General features: G+C 34.8%; 1 protein-coding gene across 1 annotated transcript in view; it reads right to left on the bottom strand.

The window, feature by feature from the left end:
- Positions 1-348: 348 nt before the first annotated feature.
- LOC106883591 (vesicle-associated membrane protein 8) overlaps positions 349-23,529 on the bottom strand; it is a 36,271-nt gene continuing 13,090 nt past the window's right edge. The window contains exons 2-4 of the mRNA XM_089352356.1: positions 21,576-21,706; positions 9,298-9,441; positions 349-2,254 (exon numbers count right to left, since the gene is read on the bottom strand). Of these exons, the coding sequence (XP_089208482.1) occupies positions 2,169-2,254; positions 9,298-9,441; positions 21,576-21,706 (361 nt within the window). The 3' untranslated portion in view covers positions 349-2,168. The remainder of the gene's footprint in view (positions 2,255-9,297; positions 9,442-21,575; positions 21,707-23,529) is intronic.

Below are 23,529 nucleotides of genomic sequence, written 5' to 3'. Positions count from 1 at the left end.
AAAAAAGCCAGCTACTCTGAGCAGTTAAATTAAAAATGTATATTTAAATGTTTTAAAATATGACACTGGACATAGAAATTATATTTGCACAGATAATTGTCAAAAAAATAGGGTGATTAGCATGCAAATTTATGTTAAACAGAAAACCTGTTGGATAAACCAGCAACTATATCATTTTACCAAACATTTATTGTATTAGGAAAATTCATTTCCTTCAAAATTTGCTTAATCAACATTATAAAAAATTAAAAGCAAACAAGAAAAATTAAGTTTTTTGCAGGGAGTAGAAAACACCAAAACAAAAATGGTTAATTTAGAGAATGAAAATAAGGTAACAAACTATATAAGCAAGTTTCACAGAAAATTTACTATGAAAATACAATGTTACATGATAATTTAAATCATCATCAAGTCTCTGTTAATGGAGGAAAGGAAAAGAAAAAAAAGGTTACTGTCAGGAATAACCAGTTCATAGTCCATGATTAAACAATGAATTGGAAGATAAATTCAATAATCATAAAAATATCAAGCTAAATATCACATGAGATTTGTTTGATCTTGTACAATGTAATGAAGGTTTAATGTATAAATGAGTTTATTTATTAAGCTGTGCAGGTTAAAAAAAAAAAGTCTAACTGGTTTTTCAAGAGACAACACATATATATTACAAAAGATGGGCATGAAACCATTTGTCTGGCATGTCTGGTTCTGATGGCCTGGTAGGTTACATGGATTGGAAACTGAGTATAAATAACTGGGTAAATACATTTGGTTGAAAACATTTTAACTGGTTTGAAAACAAAGACAATAAATGACTCTGCAATAAACAAATAAGATAATGTATTTTAAATAATACACTTGAAAATCACAGAAAGTTATAAACTTGCTTTTATCACTATGAATCTCTTCCTTCCCCACTAACAACCAGATCCATTGAGGCTTATTCACCTACCTCATTGTTCTTCGAGAACTTTGACCAAAGTTTTATCCTTGACAACAAATCTTTGACTGTGCCTCAGTCTGAGAACTTCATAGCTAAGTTGCCAGGCTGCAGAATGTGTATCTTACAATCTTGAACTGGAAGTTATATTGTCAGATCATACAGTTCTGTTGTAGGAAGCATTAACACAGATCTTTGACCAATATTCAACAAACTCTTCTGTGCCTCAGGGTCTCAATATGTCTCCTACCTGAGACAGTTAAATGAAAAAAACTCAACATATGACAGCCACAAATGTTCTATATTTTTGCCACAACAATTTGTATTCTGCTAACAAACATACCATTTCCACCTTACATACCAGCATATCCTATCAACACCACTATTTTGTCTCAAACCTTGCACTGGACATATTTTCTTAATCCTTACCCATTCACAACTGAAACTCAAGCCAAAACAACAACATTGTCTTCACTTCTTACTCAAAAAATATATCTTACTTTTGGAGCATTTCACATGTTGAAAAGCCAGATAAAAAGTTCCACAAATGTATTAGATTTTCACTAAGTAAAAATACAAATATACAAAGACAACATCTGAAAATAACTGAGCATTTACACATATATACACCTACATGTAGCATTTACACATGTAAATACCTATATGTAGCATTCACACATGCAAACAACCACATTTACACATGCAAACATCCATGTATATTGATAGTGATAACATCAAATTAAGCTGGTTAAATGAATCAAAAACACAGAAAAAGATTGTGTGTGATTTACTTAAATGAAATTATCTTTTTTAAGGATTGTATAAAAAATATAATTCTCCAATTGCAAATAAAATAAAATATTGGTATAGAAAGAAAATCCAAAACAAGTAAAAAAAAAATTAAATCAAAAAATCAATAACTTGATAAAATAATTACATTTTTTAATTAAGTTCAACTTAAGGCAGATAGTTTATAGTAGACAAAGTCTATCCAAGCAGGTAATCTTGATTACATCACAATGAAAAGCATATGCAATCATTTGTTTTTAAAGAACAGAAATTACTGGAAGTTGTGAACACTTCAGAAAATATTTTTCCATTTCCACAAATTAAATGGAGTAGGGAATGTAGGTTGGTCTTTTACTTTTCTCCTTTCATATATTGTTAATTAGAGAAAGAAACTTGCCATGGTAGTTGGGTAGCATACAGTAAGTATTTTTCTTGTAGTTTAAGAAACATTCGACAGAACATATGTAGTTATGTGTGGGACTGGAGTTGTTGAATGAGTTTTGTTGTCATCTTTATAGACTAATCCTGAAAACAAAAGAAAAAAAAAATTATTTGTATTATTGACACCTCAATAACAAGAAAGACTCTACATGGACCTAACAGAAACAGGCTCTGTTGTATAAATATCTATGTTGTAATATGAAAGTTAAGAGTAGGTCTTTGTTGTCTATCTTGAACAACATTAATACATTGTTTTAAGGACACTCACCCTGTTAAAGCATGGCTTAGCCTTGTTACCCTTCTCAGTCTTTTCCATTTCATCCTGTTCTTTATGCACCTTCACCTCATTTCACCCTCCATTGTCATCTTTAGCCATGTCTTTCTCAGTCTTAGTTTTCTACTTCTCATTCAATTACTTTCACCCTACCCCAGCACATGACCCACCCATCTTATTCCATTTCTCTCAGTGACATCTATCACTAAGTCTATCCCTAACTCATTGGTTTTCTTCTGTCAGTAATACACCACTCTTTTCCTTCCCATCATCCTCTCCAATTCATTGTCTTCCTTTCTTGCAAAACTATTCTCATTTCTTTCCTTTCCAGCCCTTCTCTGCTGCTCCACTTTCCTTATCCATGTCTTGTACCCATAAATCATGATACTATTCACACATGCATCATCCATCTTTTCCTTCAGTTTCATTGACATGCCCTTCATTAACATATAATTCAGTTCTAGGAACTTCTTCCATGTACATCACACTCCAACCATCATCACCAAATACAATTCACCTTCATACATCTAGCTAACAATATTTTTATCTTCATACCATTTCAAAGATCCAGCTCAATGTTCCCTCCACCTGCAGCTTCCACAATATATAAACCTCACACTTAAACCTAGCTGCCACATTAGTAATTAACTATGTCACACTATTATATTTTCAATGAACCTACCCGTAATATATTGTACATTTGATGGAGTTTATCCAACACTACTCCTGCACATGGTTAGTTTTTCCATCACATACTTTACAACATGTCATGACTTTCATCGTTCTGATATTTACCTTCATACTTTTTGTTTCCATTCCTTCCTTCCACTTATTCATCTTCTTCAATCTAGCCATACCCTCTGCTGTTAACACCTGATCATCTATGTACAGTAATTCTAAATGAAAATACTCCTTTACACCTAGAGTCTTCACCTCTACCACAACTACAAATGATCATGAGCTTAATATTGATCTTTCTTCCTTATCCTTCTCTCCTCTAACATGCTTTCCAATATCTTCATTCCATGCTCCAATGACTTAATTGCTCCATATGAGCCAAGAACTAGATGGGATGTGAAAGGCATTGTATTTATCTACTATCTTCAAACAGGCCACACCATCAATGGAGAGTACTTCGCCAACTTGTTGAAGCACATATATATATATATATATATATATATATATATATATATATATATATATATATATATATATATATGTATGTATACATACACACACACACATATAGTTCAAATTTACAGAAAACAAAAGACGAAAGACAGGTGTAAGAACAATAAGCAGATGTATTAGTTTAACACTTGTGAATAATGGAAAAGTTTTTTACGTTATGAGTCTACACTTTTTGACAAAGGATTAAGAGGGAAAAAACACAGAGACAAAAAAAATATGCAGAGTTCAACAGTCCAGCATGACAAGATGACTGGAAAGAAAGAGGCTGAATGAAAGAGAGATAATAATAATAACAACCCCAATGAACTAAGGTGCACAAGCACATGTGTGTATGTGTGAATAGGGGTGAATGTATGAGAAAGTACATGTGAGTAAGCTGAAAATTATGTGGACTTTTGTATGTGTGTGGGTATAAGCTACTCAGTATGCTATGTGGAGTGCATTCCAAGTACTGGTAGGTATGCCTGTGTGTATGCGTACAAGTAACTTAGTGTATGTATTGTGTGGAATGATGTGCGTTTTATGTATTTGTGTGCGTACATGTGTATGGATGTGTGTATGTGTATGCATATGGATGTATGAGGCTAACATGTATGTGTGTGTTGTGTGTAGCAGTTGATGTGTACTTGTTCAGGTAGTGTAGGCACGTGTGTGTGTCTGTAACCAAATAATGTGCATGTGTATAGTGTACATTAGTGGCAAATATTATCTGTGTCTGTGCATGTGTGTTGTCTGCGTTCAGGTATAATGTGCTTGCATGGGAATGTGCATGATGGTGTGTGGTGTGTGTGGGGCTGCTTGTAAAGTGGTATGTGTGATGACGCTATTGAAGAGTATGTGGATGATAGTGTGGGTACACATACACTCACATATTTGGAGTAGATCTGTTTCAATACAGACTCATATCACTTGTTCTGTCCATCATTACATTTACGAAATGATAAAGGAATAGACAAACGTAAGGTTTGTTAAAATTTTCAAGATCTCACTGTAGAACTACAACGGATCACTAAAAAGAGGAAGATGAGTTTGATATCCATTTCCACTCCCCAACATAATATTACTTTCACATGTATGATACTGGTTTTGTAAATGAAGTTAGAAATATGCTAATATCACTAGTTCTCAGTATATTACTGCTACAGTAACGTGAAATTATCTAAATAACTACTCTCACTTTTTACAGTTTTCTCTTGACTATTCTCTATAGAACATAAGATTAAAGATGATTTTTGACCACTCATCAGAGAAGATACACCCAGTTTCAGATTTCTATCTTAGGTATGAGGTTTATATTATATCTTATCTATAAAAGGCAGATTTTCTCTGTGTGTGTGTGTGTGTGTGTGTGTGTGTGTATGTTTAAAATTCATACATTTACACAATTTCAAATTTCTTGGATTAAAGAATCGCAATTAATATTCTAAATACTATTTGTTAGGTCACTGTGTCATTTTTTCACTCAAAATAATTCCTAATAACGAATGAAATCCATAAAACTATACAAGTAAATATTTCCCCACTAATAAAATCTAATTTCCTCTTTCTAATACAAATCCTTTCAACTCCTACTTTCTCTTATACAATTCCAAATTTCTTGGATTAAAGAATTGCAATTAATATTCTAAATACAATTTGTTAGGTCACTGTGTCATTTTTTCACTCAAAATAATTCCTAATAACGAATGAAATCCATAAAACTATACAAGTAAATATTTCCCCCCTAATAAAATCTAATTTCCTCTTTCTAATAAAAATCATTTCAACTCCTACTTTCTCTTATGAACCTTTACAAACAATCCAACAACAAATACAAAAAGAAAGGAAGGAGAAACACTGACAGTAAAAGAAAACTATTTCAGTATCAAAACTGAAACAATCACATTTCGATAGTGTAATGACAGATAGTTTCATTTTAATGATACATACCTCATTCTAATTGGCGGGAATTGTAAGTTATTTCTAACTCATCCTTCACCATGATAACAACAAAAAAAAAAAAATACCCACACATTTTTTTCAAATACGATCGACAAACATTTATTCCCTACAAACTGTGAGTTTTTAGGAAAATCTTTTCATAAATCTTGAGATTAACACCCGCACGATTACCTAACTAACCCTAACCCTGACACTAAAACCCTAACTCTAACACTGTAGTGAAAATTGTGCGGGTGTTAATCTGAAAATTTAACAATCTTTTTTAAAACACTTTTACTTACTAACATATTTTTATTTAGTGTGTGTGTGTTGCCCATATATATATATACTTAAGACTTAGTTGTGGGTTGGGACTTTGATCGGCAGAGGTCATTATTATTATTATTATTATTATTATTTAAAATTTTTCCCACAAAGGTGGCTTCGGGCAGGTGGAGAAATATCGATTATATCGACCCCTGTGTTCAACTGGTACTTATTTTTTAGACCCCGAAAGGATGAAAGGCAAAGTCGACTTCAGCGTTATTTGAACTCAGAACGTAGAGATGGTCACAAACCTCCCGTCGCTACACTGATTCTGCAGAACAGGGTTGAGTGTGAAAACCAAATTTAAAGTGTAAATATAGATGTTTTTGAATACACACTCATACATGCATACGTACAAATACACACATACATACAAATAAACATATACATACAAATACCTGTCAGTCTCTTCCAAATACAATCGACAATCAAATATTTATTCATTACAAACTTAATTTTTTTAATATCTTGCTTAAAATGCATTTACTTACTACTACATACATACAACATACATACTACACACATACATACAAATACCTGTCATTTTTTTTTTATTTAGTGAGTGTGTTGCCCATCTTAATATATAATGCTGAAGTTCTGTATCTGTGTGAAGCCTTTTTAAAAGTTTATAGAAATCCACATTTTCCACTTTTTCATCCTAACCCTAACACTGTAGTGAAAATTGTGCCAGTGTTAATCTGAAAATTTAACAATCTTTTTTAAAACACTTTTACTTACTAACATTTTTTTATTTAGTGTGTGTGTGTGTGTGTTGTCCATATATATATATATATATATACACTTAAGACTTAGTTGTGGGTTGGGAGTTTGATCGGCAGAGGTCATTATTATTATTATTATTATTTTAAATTTTTCCCACAAGGGCGGCTTGGGGCAGGTGGAGAATAGTCGATTATATCGACCCCTGTGTCCAACTGGTACTTATTTTCTAGACCCCGAAAGGATGAAAGGCAAAGTCGACTTCGGCGGAATTTGAACTCAGAACGTAGAGATGGGCATAAACCTCCCGTCGCTACACTGATTCTGCAGAACAGGGTTGAGTGTGAAAACCAACTTTAAAGTGTAAATATAGATGTTTTTGAATACACACTCATACATACATACGTACAAATACACACATACATACAAATAAACACATACATACAAATACCTGTCAGTCTCTTCCAAATACGATCGACAGTCAAACATTTATTCTCTACAAACTGAATTTTTTTAATCATTTTTCTTAAAACGCATTTACTTACTGCCATATATATATAGAGAGAGACACAGAATACAGATTAATACACACATATATACAAATACCTGTCATTTTTTTTATTTAGTGTGTGTGTGTGTGTTGCCCATCTTAATACCGTTTACTTTGTGTGATTTAAGGGAGATTTGGCTGTTGTTTCTAGCAACTTTTATATTTCTCCCCTTCTACCTGTACCGGCGTTCTTACACATCGATCACGCGCTCAACAGATAATATACAGAGTAAGAGTAAAAGAGAGAGAGAGAGAAAATGACACATACAAAGTCATAGATTAACTTGCTTTAAGCCTATTCTTTCCTTGTACCTTTTCACTCTTACTTCGTTCTTCTTCCTCTCTCCCATTTAATAGCTTTCTTCTATCCCTCTACCTCTTACATATTTTATCATAACATAGAAACGTAAAAACACACACATACGTGATCTGTGACAACAACATACACATAAATACATCAACATTATAGATATAAGATTTAGTTTCTGTGTGTTTCTTATATAAACATGCGCACGCATTGCTATTTTATAACTGTCTTCCATTCTCCCTTCCTCTCTTTCTCTTTCTTCATTGTTCCCATTCTCTATTCCTTTCTCCCCTCTCTCTCTTTTCCTCTCTCCCTCTTCTCTCTCGCTTTCTCAAACACATACACGTGCACGTACACACAAGCATTCACTACAAGATAACTCATGTTCATCAATGTTTTGTAAATATACAAACTACGGAGCTTATGGACAACACATTGCAAATCAGTGAACTTCATTACAAATGTGGGTAATTTTTCAGATTAACACCCGCACGATTTTTACTAGGGTGTGAGGGTTAGGGTTCTAGGGTTATGGTTAGGGTTACGATGAGGGTTAGTGTTACGGTTACGGTCAGGGTTAGGGTTTTAGGGTTACGGTTACGTAATCGTGTGGGTGTTAATCTGAAAAATTACCGAAATGTGAAAACTACCGACCCTGCCATCTGTTATAACTTTTGTTGATCTGTTTAATATGTACATAGATTATGCCTCCAAATAAGAGAGCTTGCTGGGGAAAGAAAGCAACCGGTTTAAAAAGACAGCAAGAGACTGCAGCAATTCACCACATTCCAGAAGCTACTTTGAACATAATGCAAAATGGTGCAGCAACATCTGCCCAATCTGATAGAATTCTGGCAGAACTGTGTAGCAACAGATCGCCAACAATTTCTTCATCACAAATTGCCGTCCTAGCTCCTGCGAAAAGGGATTACCCTGCTATGTATAATCAGGGCAGTGCAAAAAGTTGTTTTGCACAAGCATTTGTATAGCCAATTAGACGTATGAAATTTACGTACACTTAATAATGTTACGCAAAACAGCCTTCAGACTTTCCCTATTAATTTCATCGTCTTTTCAATTATGAACATATTTACATCATAAGGGTTTTTTCGTTGTAAGGCTTTCTCTTTTAGTTGATTTTCACCTAGCAAGACTTATTGTAGATGGCGTAATAAGTCACACCCGGACAATGTCGGGTTATACTGCTAGTAGATAATAAATGCTCTGAAGGACAATGAAAGGAAAGGATTTATAATGATGTAAGAGAAATATAGTGAATATAACCCATATTCATTGATCATGAACAACAGAAAATACATTTGTGATAATAGATATAATATAGTTGAACCATGTATAGATGGTGGTGGGGATGAAGTAGAATTTTGAATACTTTAGGGAGAGAGAGAGTGGAACATGGGGATCAAATCAGATGAGAGAAAAATGGTTAAGGTCCATGGAGAAATAAGACATTGTAAACCTCTCAAACTGAAATTAGGAGGGGAAAATGAATATTGTGACGATGATGCTGAAACACTCAGATAAACTGGTATGTGCTAGGTTTGACATATCTGGTATTTCTAAAAGGTTAAAAGGCAGTCCTCCAAAGCTGTAATTTATGCTATAAATTCTGTAACTGTAAAATCTATACATTGATTCAAGATGACATAAATAATTTACATTTATTTAATCTCACAAGCCCTATTCAATTATTTATGAAAAAATATTTTACCAACATAAAATAGAATATATTTCATAGCATAGAGAGATGTCATATGAATTTGTATTGAACACTTCTGGTCAAAGACAAATGATGTGAGAAGCATTTTTTTTTACTTTACCTACAATGACTCCAACTATGATTCCAAGCAACAAAAGTATCACAAATCCAAGAATTAAAGTAGCTTTAGCATTTTTCCAGCACATTGACCTCCTTACATTTGTTGCACTCCTCTGAAAATGTACTGAACAGTCTTCAAGTTTTTCTGAAATATGAGAATTAAGAAAAAACAAATCTGTTTCAGCTGCTAGTATTTAAAATGTGATCTAGGAATAGTGTCAAGACAATATATGCATATGAGAGAGAGAGAGAGAGAGAGAGAGAGAGAGAGAGAGAGAAAGAGAGAGAAAGAGAGAGAAAGAGAGAGAAAGAGAGAGAGAGTGATTACCAAGTCATTTTGCCCCAGCATGGATAAAATTATGTTAAACAACTTTGAAACTTTTGAGTTGATTTAGGGGTGATTTAAAGGTACAGCCTTTAACCAGCTGATGCTTTGATGTGGTTAATCTTTCTACAATAGTGAGGTTTTATCAGTTCTAAGAACAAATAACAAGACAGCAATGATATAAAAGAATATGTTGACAGTATGTAGGTACAGTTGAGTTGTAATGATTAGATTAAAGATAGCAATTGGGATGAAATGATTCAGAGTTCTTCATTATCTCCAGTAATAATATCCCAATGGAATTCCTTGAGGAGATAGCACTCATCATTGTTGTTTTACATCTACTCATCCATGTTTGCATGGGTTAGATAGAGACTTTGTAGTGGCAGAGATATTTTAATGGTCAGACACTCCTCCTGGTGCCAACCTTCAACTATTTCCAAGCAAAGTAATAATACCCCAGTCAGCTGAACAATGAACTGACCAGCTGGAGTAATACAGAGAACAGAAAAAAAAAACACACCACCAGATGAATGAGACACTTGTTTACAATCAGTTATACACAGGAAGATGAATGCAACCTTACTTGCCTATAATTACATATGCATGTGTGTTACATATACATACATCATTTAATGTTCACTTTTTCAGGCTTGTATGGGTCAGATGGATTTTATCCAGGAAGATTTTCTATGGTTGGATATAATTCTACTTACCAACAATTTACACACACATGTATACATACACACATATATATATATATACACATAAATACACATATATACACCTATACACACAAATATATACATATACACACACACACACATACACATATGTATACATATATATATACACACACACATATATACATATATATATATATACATATATACATAGACACATATATACACATATATGTACATATACACATAAACACACACACACACACACACACACACACACACAAATATATATATATATATATGTTTGGATGATGTGGCTGTGATTGTTTTCGGTTAGGTATGATGTATAACAGCGTTTCTCAACCTGATCATTTCGTGTCCCGTTTCGATTGGAGCCTCCAGCTGTATGAAGATTTCACCCCCTCCTGTCAGAAAATGGCTTCAGGAGTTGTGAAGAAAGAATTTGTACGTAGTCTGTTTGTGAGAGCTATTCTATTGGACGTCTGTCTAATCATTAAAAGATTTATTTGATTATGAACATAGAAGGAAATTATACATTAATCGCAATTTTTGTAAGCAGTTTTATCCTAGAGATTTTATTTGCAGAGAGCAGAAATTGAAAGATATGTGAAATGGATGTGCGTGTGTGTGTGGGTGTGTGTGTGTGTGTATGTGAGAGAGAAAGAGAGTAAGAAAGAGTGATACAGTGAGTGAGTGAATTTGTGTGTCATTGACTTGAAAAACAATTTATATTATAGAAATTGATACATACCTGTATTCGACGTGTGTATAATCATAGAGAAACTGAAAGACACGAAATGTCCATTTGTGTGTGTATGTGTGCATATTTTTGGCAGGATTTTCGCATTTAGCAGGAATTGTTTTGTGTTTTATCTCTCGATCAATGGCCGGACAGGTGAAAAAGAAAGGCGATCTTTTGAAGTGGGCGTCGAATGAAGAGACATGGACAGTTTTATGACTGAACTTCTTTTGAAGTTGTGGAGAGAGGGGAGAATTGATGTGTATGCGTATGTCTGTCTATGTGTGAGTGTGTATGTTTGATGGGGTGTGCACGACAAAGAGAGTAATGTTAATGGTGTATGTGTACATGAGACAGAGAGAGATAACTGAAATTTATCATTCAGTTTATCCATTAATATGTATATATGTATGAATGACTTCAGTGACACACACTCACATATATGCACGCACGCAGGTTGTTTTAATCAATTTTCTTTGTAAGTATGGGGGCTAGGAAAAAATAGAAAGCGCGTTCCAATCTATGTGCCCGTCTCCACCTGTGTGCCATTTTTCACGCGAATCCACCTATCTGTTTGGCAGTGCACCTCAAGACAAGAATGAATACAATGGTCGGCCAACTTCAATTTATATTATAGATATAGGCGTAGGAGTGACTATGTGGTAAGTAGCTTGCTTACCAACCACATGGTCTCGGGTTCAATCCCACTGCGTGGTATCTTGGGCAAGTGTCTTCTACTATAGCTTTGGGCCGACCAAAACCTTGTAAGTGGATTTGGTAGACGGAAACTGAAAGAAGCCCATCGTATATATACATGTATGTGTGTATGTGTTTGTGTGTCTGTGTTTGTCCCCCCAACATCGCTTGACAACTGATGCTGCTGTGTTTATGTCCCCGTAAATTAGCGGTTCGGCAAAAGCGACCGATAGATTAAGTACTAGGCTTCTAAAGAATAATTCCTGGGGTCGATTTGCTCGACTAAAGGTGGTGCTCCAGCATGGTCACAGTCAAAAGACTGAAACAAGTAAAAGAGTAAAAGAGAAAAGAGAGTATATACATAAACAAATATATATATATATATATATATATATACATACATAGATACACATATATATACACACACACATATATGCATATATATATATATATATATATATATATATATATATATATATATATATACACACACATCATCATCATCATCATCATTGTCGTTTAACATCCGCTTTCCATGCTAGCATGGGTTGGACGATTTGACTGAGGACTGGTGAAACCAGATGGCTACACCAGGCTCCAATCTGATTTGGCAGAGTTTGTACAGCTGGATGCCCTTCCTAACGCCAACCACTCCAAGAGTGTAGTAGGTGCTTTTACATGCCACCTGCACACGAGCCAGTTCGGCGGCACTGGCAACGATCTCGCTCGAATGTCTTTACACGTGCCATCTAGCACGAATACCATTGACGGTTTTGCTTTCGCTTGCCCCAATAGGTCTTCACAAGCCGAGTTTCGTTTCCAATGAAGGAGATGACGTTGGCATGGGTACCAGTCGTCGAATTTAATTCGATTTCGATTTCACTTGTCTCAACAGGTCTTCGCAAGCGGAGTTTAGTGTCCAATGAAGGAAGGTACGTATAAGTGGGCTGCCTGAGGCCTTCGATTTAGGTCTCACTTGGCTTCCCGGGTCTTCTCACGCACAGTGTATTTCCAAAGGTCTCGGTCACAATTCATTGTCTCGGTGAGGCCCAATGTTCAAAGGTCATGCCTTACCACATCATCCCTGGTCTTCCTGGACCTACCACTTCAACAAGTTCCATCAACTGCTAGGATGTGGCACTTTTTCACACAGCTATCCTCATCCATTCTAGCCACATGACCATACCAGCGCAATCGTCTCTCTTGCACACCACAACTGATGCTTCTTCGGTTTAACTTTTCTCTCAAGGTACTTACACTCTGTCTAGTATGCACACTGACATTACACATCCATCAGAGCATACTGGCTTCATTCCTTGTGAGCTTACGCATATCTTCAGCAGTCACAGCCCATGTTTCACTGCCATGTAGCATGGCTGTTCATACACATGCATCATACAGTCTGCCTTTTAGTCTGAGAGAGAGACCCTTTGTCATCAGCAGAGGTAAGAACTCTCTGAACTTTGCCCAGGCTATTCTTATTCTAGCAGCTACACTTTCAGCGCACCCTCCCCCACTACTAACTTGGTCACCTAGATAGCGGAAGCTATCAAATACATCTAGTTTTTCTTCCTGGAATGAGACAGAAGTTGTTTTCTGCACATTTACAGTGTTTATAGCTCCTGAACATCTGCTACATACAAAAACTAACTTCCTAGTTAACCTTCCTTTGATATTGCTGCACCTCTTATGTGTCCATAGCTTGCACTGGGTGCATCTTATAGAGTTTCTACCTACGCCTTTTCTACAGATCAAGCAAGGCCATCCACCTGAAGGGGTTCGTGTTTTTTCTACCTTCCTACTTATTAGGACTTTGGTTTTAGCTAGGTTGACTCTAAGGCCCTTCGATTCTAGTCCTTGCTTCCACACCTGAAACTTCTCCTCTAGTTCTGATAGTGACTCAGCAATTAGTGCAAGGTCATCAGCATAGAGGAGCTCCCAGGGGAATCCTGTCTTGAATTCCCCTGTTATAGCCTGGAGGACTATGATAAACAGGAGGGGGCTGAGGACAGAACCTTGGTGGACCCCTACCTCTACCCGGAATTCTTCACTGTACTCATTTCCAACCCTCACCTTACTGACAGCGTCTCAGTACATGGCTCGCACAGCTCTCACTAACCATTCTTCTATCCCTAGTTTCCTCATTGACCGCCAGATGAGGGATCGGTGGACCCTGTCAAAGGCTTTCTCCATATCAACGAAAGCCAGGTACAGGGGTTTATCTTTGGCTAGGTATTTCTCCTGCAGCTGTCTTACCAGAAATATGGCATCAGTGGTGCTTTTACCTGGCACAAACCCAAACTGCATCTCATCTAAATTGATTCGCTCCCTAATTAGTTGGGCTATGACCCTCTCTGTGACTTTCATTACCTGATCTAACAGCTTGATACCTCTGTAATTATTTGTATCTAAAGCATCACCTTTACCTTTGTAGCAGTTGACTATGGTGCTGCTACACCAGTCATTGGGTATGACTCCTTCGTGTATCACCTGGTTCGTAATACGGGTGAATAGGCTATAGCCGACACTGCCAGATATTTTGAGCATCTCTGCAGTGATTCCTGATGGGCCAGGGCCTTTCCCTGTCTTCATACTCTTAATTGCTTTATCTACCATGGTACTGTCAACTCGGATAGCTGGTCCCTCTGTTGGGTCGACATACGGCAGACTCTCTTTCTCCCATTCATTCCCTTTATTGAGCATTCTATCGTAGTGGCATCTCCAGACCTCTTTCTTTGCAGCCTCATTTAGTGCAAGCGTACCATCATCCATGCGAACACATTTCTCTCCCCTACACTGTCTTGCAACACGAAATACCTCAAGTCTTTGGTCCTCACGGCGCAGAATATTGGCAAATCTTTTCTTAACCGCTTCCCCTCTGGCTAAATAAACCTGTCGCCTAGCTTCCCTTCTGGCAGATTGGTACAATTCCCTGCTACCACTGTTCTTCCAGTCCTTCCAAGCCTGTTTCTTTTGTCTAATAGCCCTGTCTACCTCCTTGTTCCACCACCACGTTACTCTGGGTCGAGAGGGGACTTTACACCAGCCACAGATCTGGTCGGTGTCTCTTAGCAGGTTGTCCCGCAGAAATCTCCAATTGTCTTCCATGCTGTATGATGCTATATCCCCTTCTATTTCGTCAAATGCTTCGAGTAACATGTCTCTAAATCTCCGTCCATTTGCAGGGTCTTTAAGCTTCCACACCCTTCTCCAAGCGTGTCTACTTCTGGGCACCCATTTTGCCTTGATCCCGAAGTCGCTAACTACTAATCTGTGTTGAGGCGTACATTCTTTGCCAGGGAAGGTTTTGGCATTTATAAGCTGCCCTCTTTCCCTATTTCTGGCGAGGATGTAGTCGATTTGGCTAGAGTGTCTGCCGGATCGGTAGGTGACTAGGTGACAGGCAGGTTTCCTGAAGTTGGTATTGCAAACCATAAGATCGGTTGCATCACAGAACTCCAGCAGTCTGGTTCCCTCCTCATTGCGGGAACCGAAGCCATAGCCTCTATGTATGCCATGGGAGCCTCTAGCACGACGTCCGACATGATCATTGAAGTCACCAGCCATGAAGAGAAGGTCCCTGTCACTCATCGACGAGGTAGTTTGCAAGAGGGTATCATAGAATTGGTCTTTCAGCCCATCCGGTAGCCCCAGTTGAGATGACAGTAGCTAATCTATGATGAAGCACTAGTCTAATCTTAAGTACTCTGTCACATACTCTAACTACCTTGATTACCTTATCAACCCATTTCGCTGCTAGAAGTATTCCTACGCCCCCGACCCCGTCAGTGTTCTCTGCCCAGAAAATCTTGTACCTGTGTTCTTTGCCTGTGAGGAACCTCGCAGAACCTCCTCTCCATCTTACTTCTTGGATGCAGCACAAATCTACGCGTCTCCATTCAAGCATCTCAACAATCTCACCAGACCTACTTTTCAGCGTGCCGACGTTGAGAGTGCCAATCCTAACGGTGTGGGTGTTGGGGGTGTGGGCCTGTGGCCTGGGAAGGGGAAAAGCAGTGTCGTGTACCTGAAAAGAAAGCTTGCAATTGGCAGAATTCATAAGCAAAACAGTACCTACAACCTGCAAACATTACACAATCTTTATGCGCTACCCAAAGGTAGGGGAGGGGATGGTGTGAGGCCACTAGACGGGTTCCGGGAGACAGCCAAAGATGACAGAGGATATGAACTTCCGGTGGAGGGGGTGGGAGGGCAGGTGTTGCACCAGCCAAGAGAGAGACTTCTTAATTGTACGTTTTAAATGCTTAAACATATTTGAGAGACAGCAACGCTTAAATCGTAATTTTAAAGGAGCGATAAAACTTAAGTAAAGAGAATGAAATAAATAAGCATGAATTGAGGACGAAATTGTACAAAATGCTAAATCAGAGGCGTAGTTGAAGGAAAGACGGCTAAGCTTAAATCGTAATTTTAAAGGAAGGAGCGATAAAAATTGAATAAAGTAAAGAAAATGAATAAGTATGAATTTAAGACAAAAATGGAGTTCAATTGATTTACATGGAGAGAAACAGATAGATAATGAAGAACAGACGGGGGGGGGGGGACGCAAAAAGATTTGAGAAAATGTTGAGGGAGTAGAAAAAATAAAATTTATCTTAGCTGTCCATATTTTGGAGAAACCTCATCATAGTTATGTCAGTAGAATAGATTGTGAAACAATTAGAAGGGACTTCTTATTTATATAGCCGGGGTCCTGAAAGAATCTAGGATAGAGGGAAGTAGAGAGAGAGAGAGAGACCGATTTAGAGAGAGTGTTATGTATGCATGTATAAATGTGTCAATATGTAAGTATGTAAGCATGTAAAAGTGTGTATGTGGAAGTATATATATATTGATAAATGTATGTACAGGGGTTGGACAAAATAATGGAAACACCTAGCATTTTGAAATATCTACAAAACCATTAAAAGCTTGATTATTTTTATGTTGTTTTTTTTATTTATCATTAGAGTTGCTTAATATGTTTTGTTAAAATTGCTGTTTCTTTTCAGATACCAATAGAAAGAGGTAATTAAGATTCATTATAATAACAGATCTATCAGACTTTCAAAGAGGTCAAATTGTTAGGTGCTCGTATGGCAGGTGCTAGTGTAACGAAAACAGCTGAAATGTTTGGTGTATCAAGAAGTACTGTCTTGAAAGTAATGACAGCCTTTGAGAAAGAGGGAAAAACCTCCTCGCCGAAGCAAATCTCCGGAAGAAAGCCAAAACTTTCAGATAGGGACGGTCGGACTCTTATGCGAATTATTAGAGAGGATCACAAAAGTACAGCTCCTGAAAGTACTGTAGAGCTTAATGACCACCTCGAGAACCCAGTTTCCACAAAAGCTGTTTACTGGGAGCTGCACAGAGTCGGATTTCACAGGAAGGCTGCAATCAGAAAACCACTACTTTCAAAAACAAACATTGCAAAGCATTTAGAGTGGAGTAAAAACCTACAGAATTTGTCCCTAGAGCAGAATGTTATTTTCTCAAACAAGTCATCCATTACCTTATTTCTGACCACCGGCCAAGTGTACGTGTGGAGATAGCCAAAAGAATTATTTGATCCAAACTTCCCTTATTCCAACTGTTAAACATGGAGGAGGATCTGTGATGATGTGGGGGGGGGGGGGGGATACACTTGGAAATCCGCCCGCCCAATGGTTTCTCTTCATAGCAGAATTTATAGTCAAGACTATTTAAGCATTTTATCTGATCAAATTCATCCTATGGTTGTTGCAGAACTACTTCTGGAGGGAAACGCAATCTTTCAGGATGATAATGCACCAATTCACACAGCCAAAGTTGTTACTGAATGGCACTAGGAACATTCTAGTGAAGCTGAACATCTTATCTGGCCACCACAGTCCCCAAATCTCAAGATCATTGAACATCTATGGTGCATTTTAGAAAACCAAGGAGTTAATATCCTCCACCATCATCACTACAAGAACTGGAGACTGTTTTAGCTGAAAAATGGACACAAATTCCTTCAGAAACAATTCAAACTTTGTAAGAACCTTGTAGAATGCAAGCTGTAATTACTGCCAAAGGCAGTCCTACCCCATATTAAAATTTGGTTGAAATTTTAAGTTGTTGCCATTATTTTGTCCAACCCCTGTATGTGTATTTGTATATGTATATATCTATGTATGTATATATGTGGATATATGTATGCATATATTACAAAATAATAATATACCTGAATATCCAGTTATCCAAGTTACAAATCATAACTTTTAAAAACATGTATATGTGCATATATGCCCACCTACCAGTATGTAAGTATCTATTGAGTGCTTATACATATATGTGTGTGTATATAACGATGTGTATGTAGGAATGTACATGCATGTGTATGTGTGTATTTATGTATGTATGTATGTGTGTGTGTATATATATATATATATATATATATGGATGTATATATACCTATCATCATCATCATCATCGTTTAACGTCCGCTTTCCATGCTAGCATGGGTTGGACGATTTGACTGAGGACTGGTGAAACCGGATGGCAACACCAGGCTCCAGTCTGATTTGGCAGAGTTTCTACAGCTGGATGCCCTTCCTAACGCCAACCACTCAGAGAGTGTAGTGGGTGCTTTTACGTGTCACCCGCACGAAAACGGCCACGCTCGAAATGGTGTCTTTTATTTGCCACCCGCACAAGCCAGTCCAGGGGCACTGGCAACGATCTCGCTCGAAAATCCTACAGGAGCCAGTCAGGCGGTACTGGCAACGGCCACGCTCAAAATGGTGCATCTCATGTGCCACCCGCACAAGAACCAGTCCAGGGGCACTGGCAACGATCTTACTTGGCTTGCCGGGTCTTCTCACGCACAGCATATATATATGGCTGTGTGGGTATATATAACTATATGTGCATTGGTATGTATACACAAGTATTTGAGTGTACATATTTCTATATCAGTGTGTTAGTGTATTTACATTTGTATATATAAATCTATGTACACCCGTATAATATCTGTAAATATCGCAGCATATTAATTATTGTATCCCCTACATTACTACAAATTACACCAGCTTATTTTTGGTTCGTTTTCCCTCTCTATGAAAACATACACAACTATTTCGACATACACTAACAAAAAATGAAACCTTTCTTATATACTAGATGGTACTATATCTGATTATATATAAGTTTATCACGTAAGTAATCACTATTTCTTTTCGACCTTGTATAGAATTTATTTCTAAATCTTAAAAATATATTAAGCTGTACCTAGATAATTAATTACAACATATAACACTTATTTTTGTCTATGAATATTAAACCTATTATTTACAATAAATACTTAATTTACATTTGATGGAAATTTGTCCTCATCTTGTTTGTTGTTAACACAACGTTTTGGCTGATATACCCTCCAGCCTTCATCAGGTGTCTTGGAGAAATTTTGAACCTGGGTTCTCATTCCTACGATATTTTTTCGATATTATTATTATTATTATCATTATTCAGGTCACTATTTGGAATCGGACTCCGATCTTGGGGTTAGTAGCCTGCGCTCTTAACCATTACGCCATATGCCCGTGGACATATAATGTAAATAATTCCTCATCTCTTAAATATAGAACAATAAATACTTAAATTATAAATTTTATAAACCAGAAATTATTCTTTAATACTAGTACTAATCACCAATGTTTCTAAAAATATCTCAAGTCAAAAGGAAAACTGACGGTTAAGTAAAAAGTAAGTATGTATTTGAAAATACATATACCTCCTTATTTGGTATTTCTCAACGTACATACAAATACAGCTTGACCAGTAATAAAATTCATTTAAGGAGTTTTAAATAGAGACACATATTGGATTTCATAGAGAGAGTGTCAGTTTTTAATATTACATATATTAGCACCCACTTAATATATTTTTTAGTCTTGATTCAAATAGACATGACTAGAAGAACAAATATACTAATCCGAAAATGATAAATAAGAAAAAAATCTATGTACTTCAAATGTCTCTTTTAGTTTTTGTATCAGCTATTGAAGATTGCAAATATGATTATTACAATTTTCTATTTATGAAAATCTTAGTCCATTTGTACGAAACAATTGTATAGCAATATGAAAAATAAAAACTATAATCCATTTTAACATCTAATCTCCTCCATTACATAAATATGAATGAATTTGTTGAACTTTGTTTAATAAGTTAGGTCATATACTGATTATTTCTATACAAGCTTTCAGGGCGAACTTACATTCATCCGATAAAAAATATGTAATAATCAGGCAATAATCAGATAGCTCTGCATTGGCAAGACTTGAAATATTCCTGTATTTACTTACCTCTACTCTCTCCACCACCCTTTTCCTTTCTGCATGCACTCTCCTATAACTTCTGTTTCACGTTAGAAGCCTGTGTTATTCTGTGTCCATTATCAGTTGCAGCCAATTTTTTAAGCTGAGAGGATGTAAACTCTGACTTTTTTCTCCTTTTCTTCTCTTTTTCTCTGCCCCTGATGAAGGATTGAATCCGAAACATTGGACATTCCACTCCTCATGGCAAGTTCACTGTATCCCTTTCACTTTTTCCATATATATGTGTGTGAGTGTGTGTGTGTGTGCATGTACACACACACACACACACACACACACACACACAGTGGGGATCTTTGGTTTCTGTCAACCAATTTCACTCACAAAGTATTGTTCAGCTTATAGCTACTGTCCAAGTCACCAGCCAAGTGTGTCCACAGTGGAACTGAACCCCTAACCATAGGGTCCAAAAGTGAACTTCTTAACCACACAGCCATAACATGTAAAACTAAAAGCTATAACTTGGTTTTTATATATGAATGATATAAGTTTGTCTGATAGTTCCAGAGAAAAGGGGCAAGCTGGTAGAAATGTTAGCACACCGTGCGAAATGCTTAGTGGTATTTCGTCTGCCATTACATTCTGAGTTCAAATTCTGCCGAGGTCGACTTTGCATTTCATCCTTTCGGGGTTGATAAATTAAGTACCAGTTATGCACTGAGGTCGATGTAATTGACTTAATCCCTTTGTCTGTCCTTGTTTGTCCCCTCTATGTTTAGCCCCTTGTGGGCAATAAAGAAATAAGAACATATTGAAGTTTTCGTGATCCAACTCAAATTCATATTTACATAGCAATTCTTTTCTCTCCAGTGAACTATTTCCCTGATGAATTGTCATGACAGGATGTCACAGGTGTCAAAACCACTATTATTCTCTGAACATTATTGTACATGACTATTAGACATAGAACCACAGAAAATGAAACAATAATCCATGATTATAATATTTAGAAATGAATAAGTAAATCTAATTATCCTAGCGCACAACAGATGTATTAGGAGATATTTGCAGTATGTATAACAGTTAATCCTTGAGTATGATCCAAATGGATGTCATAAAAAGCCAGAGTTGGTAGTGCAAATATTCTAAGTAGATGCTGATGAAAGAAGAAGTGACAGATTAAAACATGTGGTAACACCATGTTTTGCAGCAGATGTAGTAAAACAAGCCATTACTATGTTTTAGTGATCTTTCATGCTGGTATTGGAGAAACAATAATATCAACAGTTAACCATCTGATAGTGATACTAATCACTACACATGGGTGGAACTACTCAACCCATATCTGCTGAACTCACCTGTAAAGGAAATGCATCATACAAAAGACACCACCTCATACAAAAGACACCACCTCATACAAAAGACACCACCTCATACATAATATTAACTTATTTTCCATATAACAATCTTGAATTTTGGGCTTATTTTTACTATTTTCTGATTTAATAAAACATTTACCTGAGCGTGTCTGCAGATTGTCAAGTCGATCTCCATGCTCAACAATCTTTTCAACATTGGTCTTAAGCAAACGAGTAACTTCATTAACTTGTTCATTTAGTCGAACAATGTGGTCGTTATTTGGAACAGACCTAAAAATAATTAAGAAAATAATCATTAAGAGAGGAAAATATATTTCTAAATAAAAATGAAATCACATTTTCATTATTATTTTAAGATGGCGAGTTGACAGAATCATTAGCCCGCCAGTTACAATATTTAGCAGCATTTCATCAGTCTTCACGTTCTGAGTTCAAATTCTGCCAAGGTTGACTTATCCTTAAAATCAATAAAATAGAATCAGTTAAACATTGGGGTGAATGTAAACAACAAGCCACCACCCCTAAATTTGCTGGCCTTGTGCCAAAATTTAAAAATCTTTATTACTATATATTCTAAGAGGGATAAAACAAAACCAAAAATAAAGTATTTCCAGTTGTCTCTTCTTTATCGTTTCTTTAATCTCAGCATTACCATCAAAATACAGGACCAGATTACTGCAACAGCTTGGGCTTTAAGGGCTCACGGCTCTTTTTTATCCTTCCAAAATACCTGAGAGACCTGCATGGTGTAGATGTGTCTTTAAAACAAAAACTGCATCTCTTCCTGTTAAGGGTTCCTCATTCATCAAATGCCACATATCAGAGGAGGTTTCAAATAATGGTGTAGCTAAGTCAATGGAAACAACAAACAGGTTGTTTTAGTTTAATGCTTAGGAAGATGAGAAAATTTTTTATGTTTTGAGCCTAGGCGCTTCAACAGAAAGGAACATGAGGAAATAAACACAGAGAGGATAAAAAAGCTAGCGTTCAAGAATGGCGATACATACATACAAACATGCATATATATATATATAATAAATATATATATATATATATATATATAAATATATATATAAATATATAAATATATATATAAATATATATATATATATATATAATAAATATATATAAATATATAAATATATATATAAATATATAAATATATATATAAATATATAAATATATATATAAATATATAAATATATATATAAATATATAAATATATATATAAATATATAAATATATATATAAATATATAAATATATATATAAATATAAATATATAAATATATATATAAATATATAAATATATATAAAAATATATAAATATATATAAAAATATATAAATATATATATAAATATATAAATATATATATAAATATATAAATATATATATATATAAATATATATATAAATATATATATAAAATATATAAATAAATATATAAAATATATATATAAATATATAAATAAATATATAAATATATATATAAATATATAAATAAATATATAAATATATATATAAATATATATATAAATATATATATAAATATATAAATATATATATATATATATATATATAAATATATAAATATATATATAAATATATATATAAATATATAAATATATATATAAAATATATAAATATATATAAATATATAAATAAATATATATATATATATATATATAAATATATAAATATATATATAAATATATATATAAATATATAAATATATATATAAATATATATATATAAATATATAAGTATATATATATAAATATATATATATAAATATATAAATATATATATAAATATATAAATATATATATAAATATATATATAAATATATATATAAATATATATATAAATATATATATAAATATATATATATATATATAAATATAAATATATATATAAATATATATATAAAATATATATATATATATATAAATATAAATATATATATAAATATATATATATATATATAAAATATAAATATATATATAAATATATATATTATATATATATATATATAAATATATATATAAAATATATATATAAATATATATATAAATATATATATAAATATATATA

Source organism: Octopus bimaculoides, chromosome 5 (genome assembly GCF_046866305.1).
Source record: "Octopus bimaculoides isolate indiv1 chromosome 5, ASM4686630v1, whole genome shotgun sequence".
Taxonomy (NCBI): domain Eukaryota; kingdom Metazoa; phylum Mollusca; class Cephalopoda; order Octopoda; family Octopodidae; genus Octopus; species Octopus bimaculoides.
The sequence above is the reverse complement of the archived record's forward strand: the minus strand, read 5'-3'. Positions and strand labels throughout refer to the sequence as shown.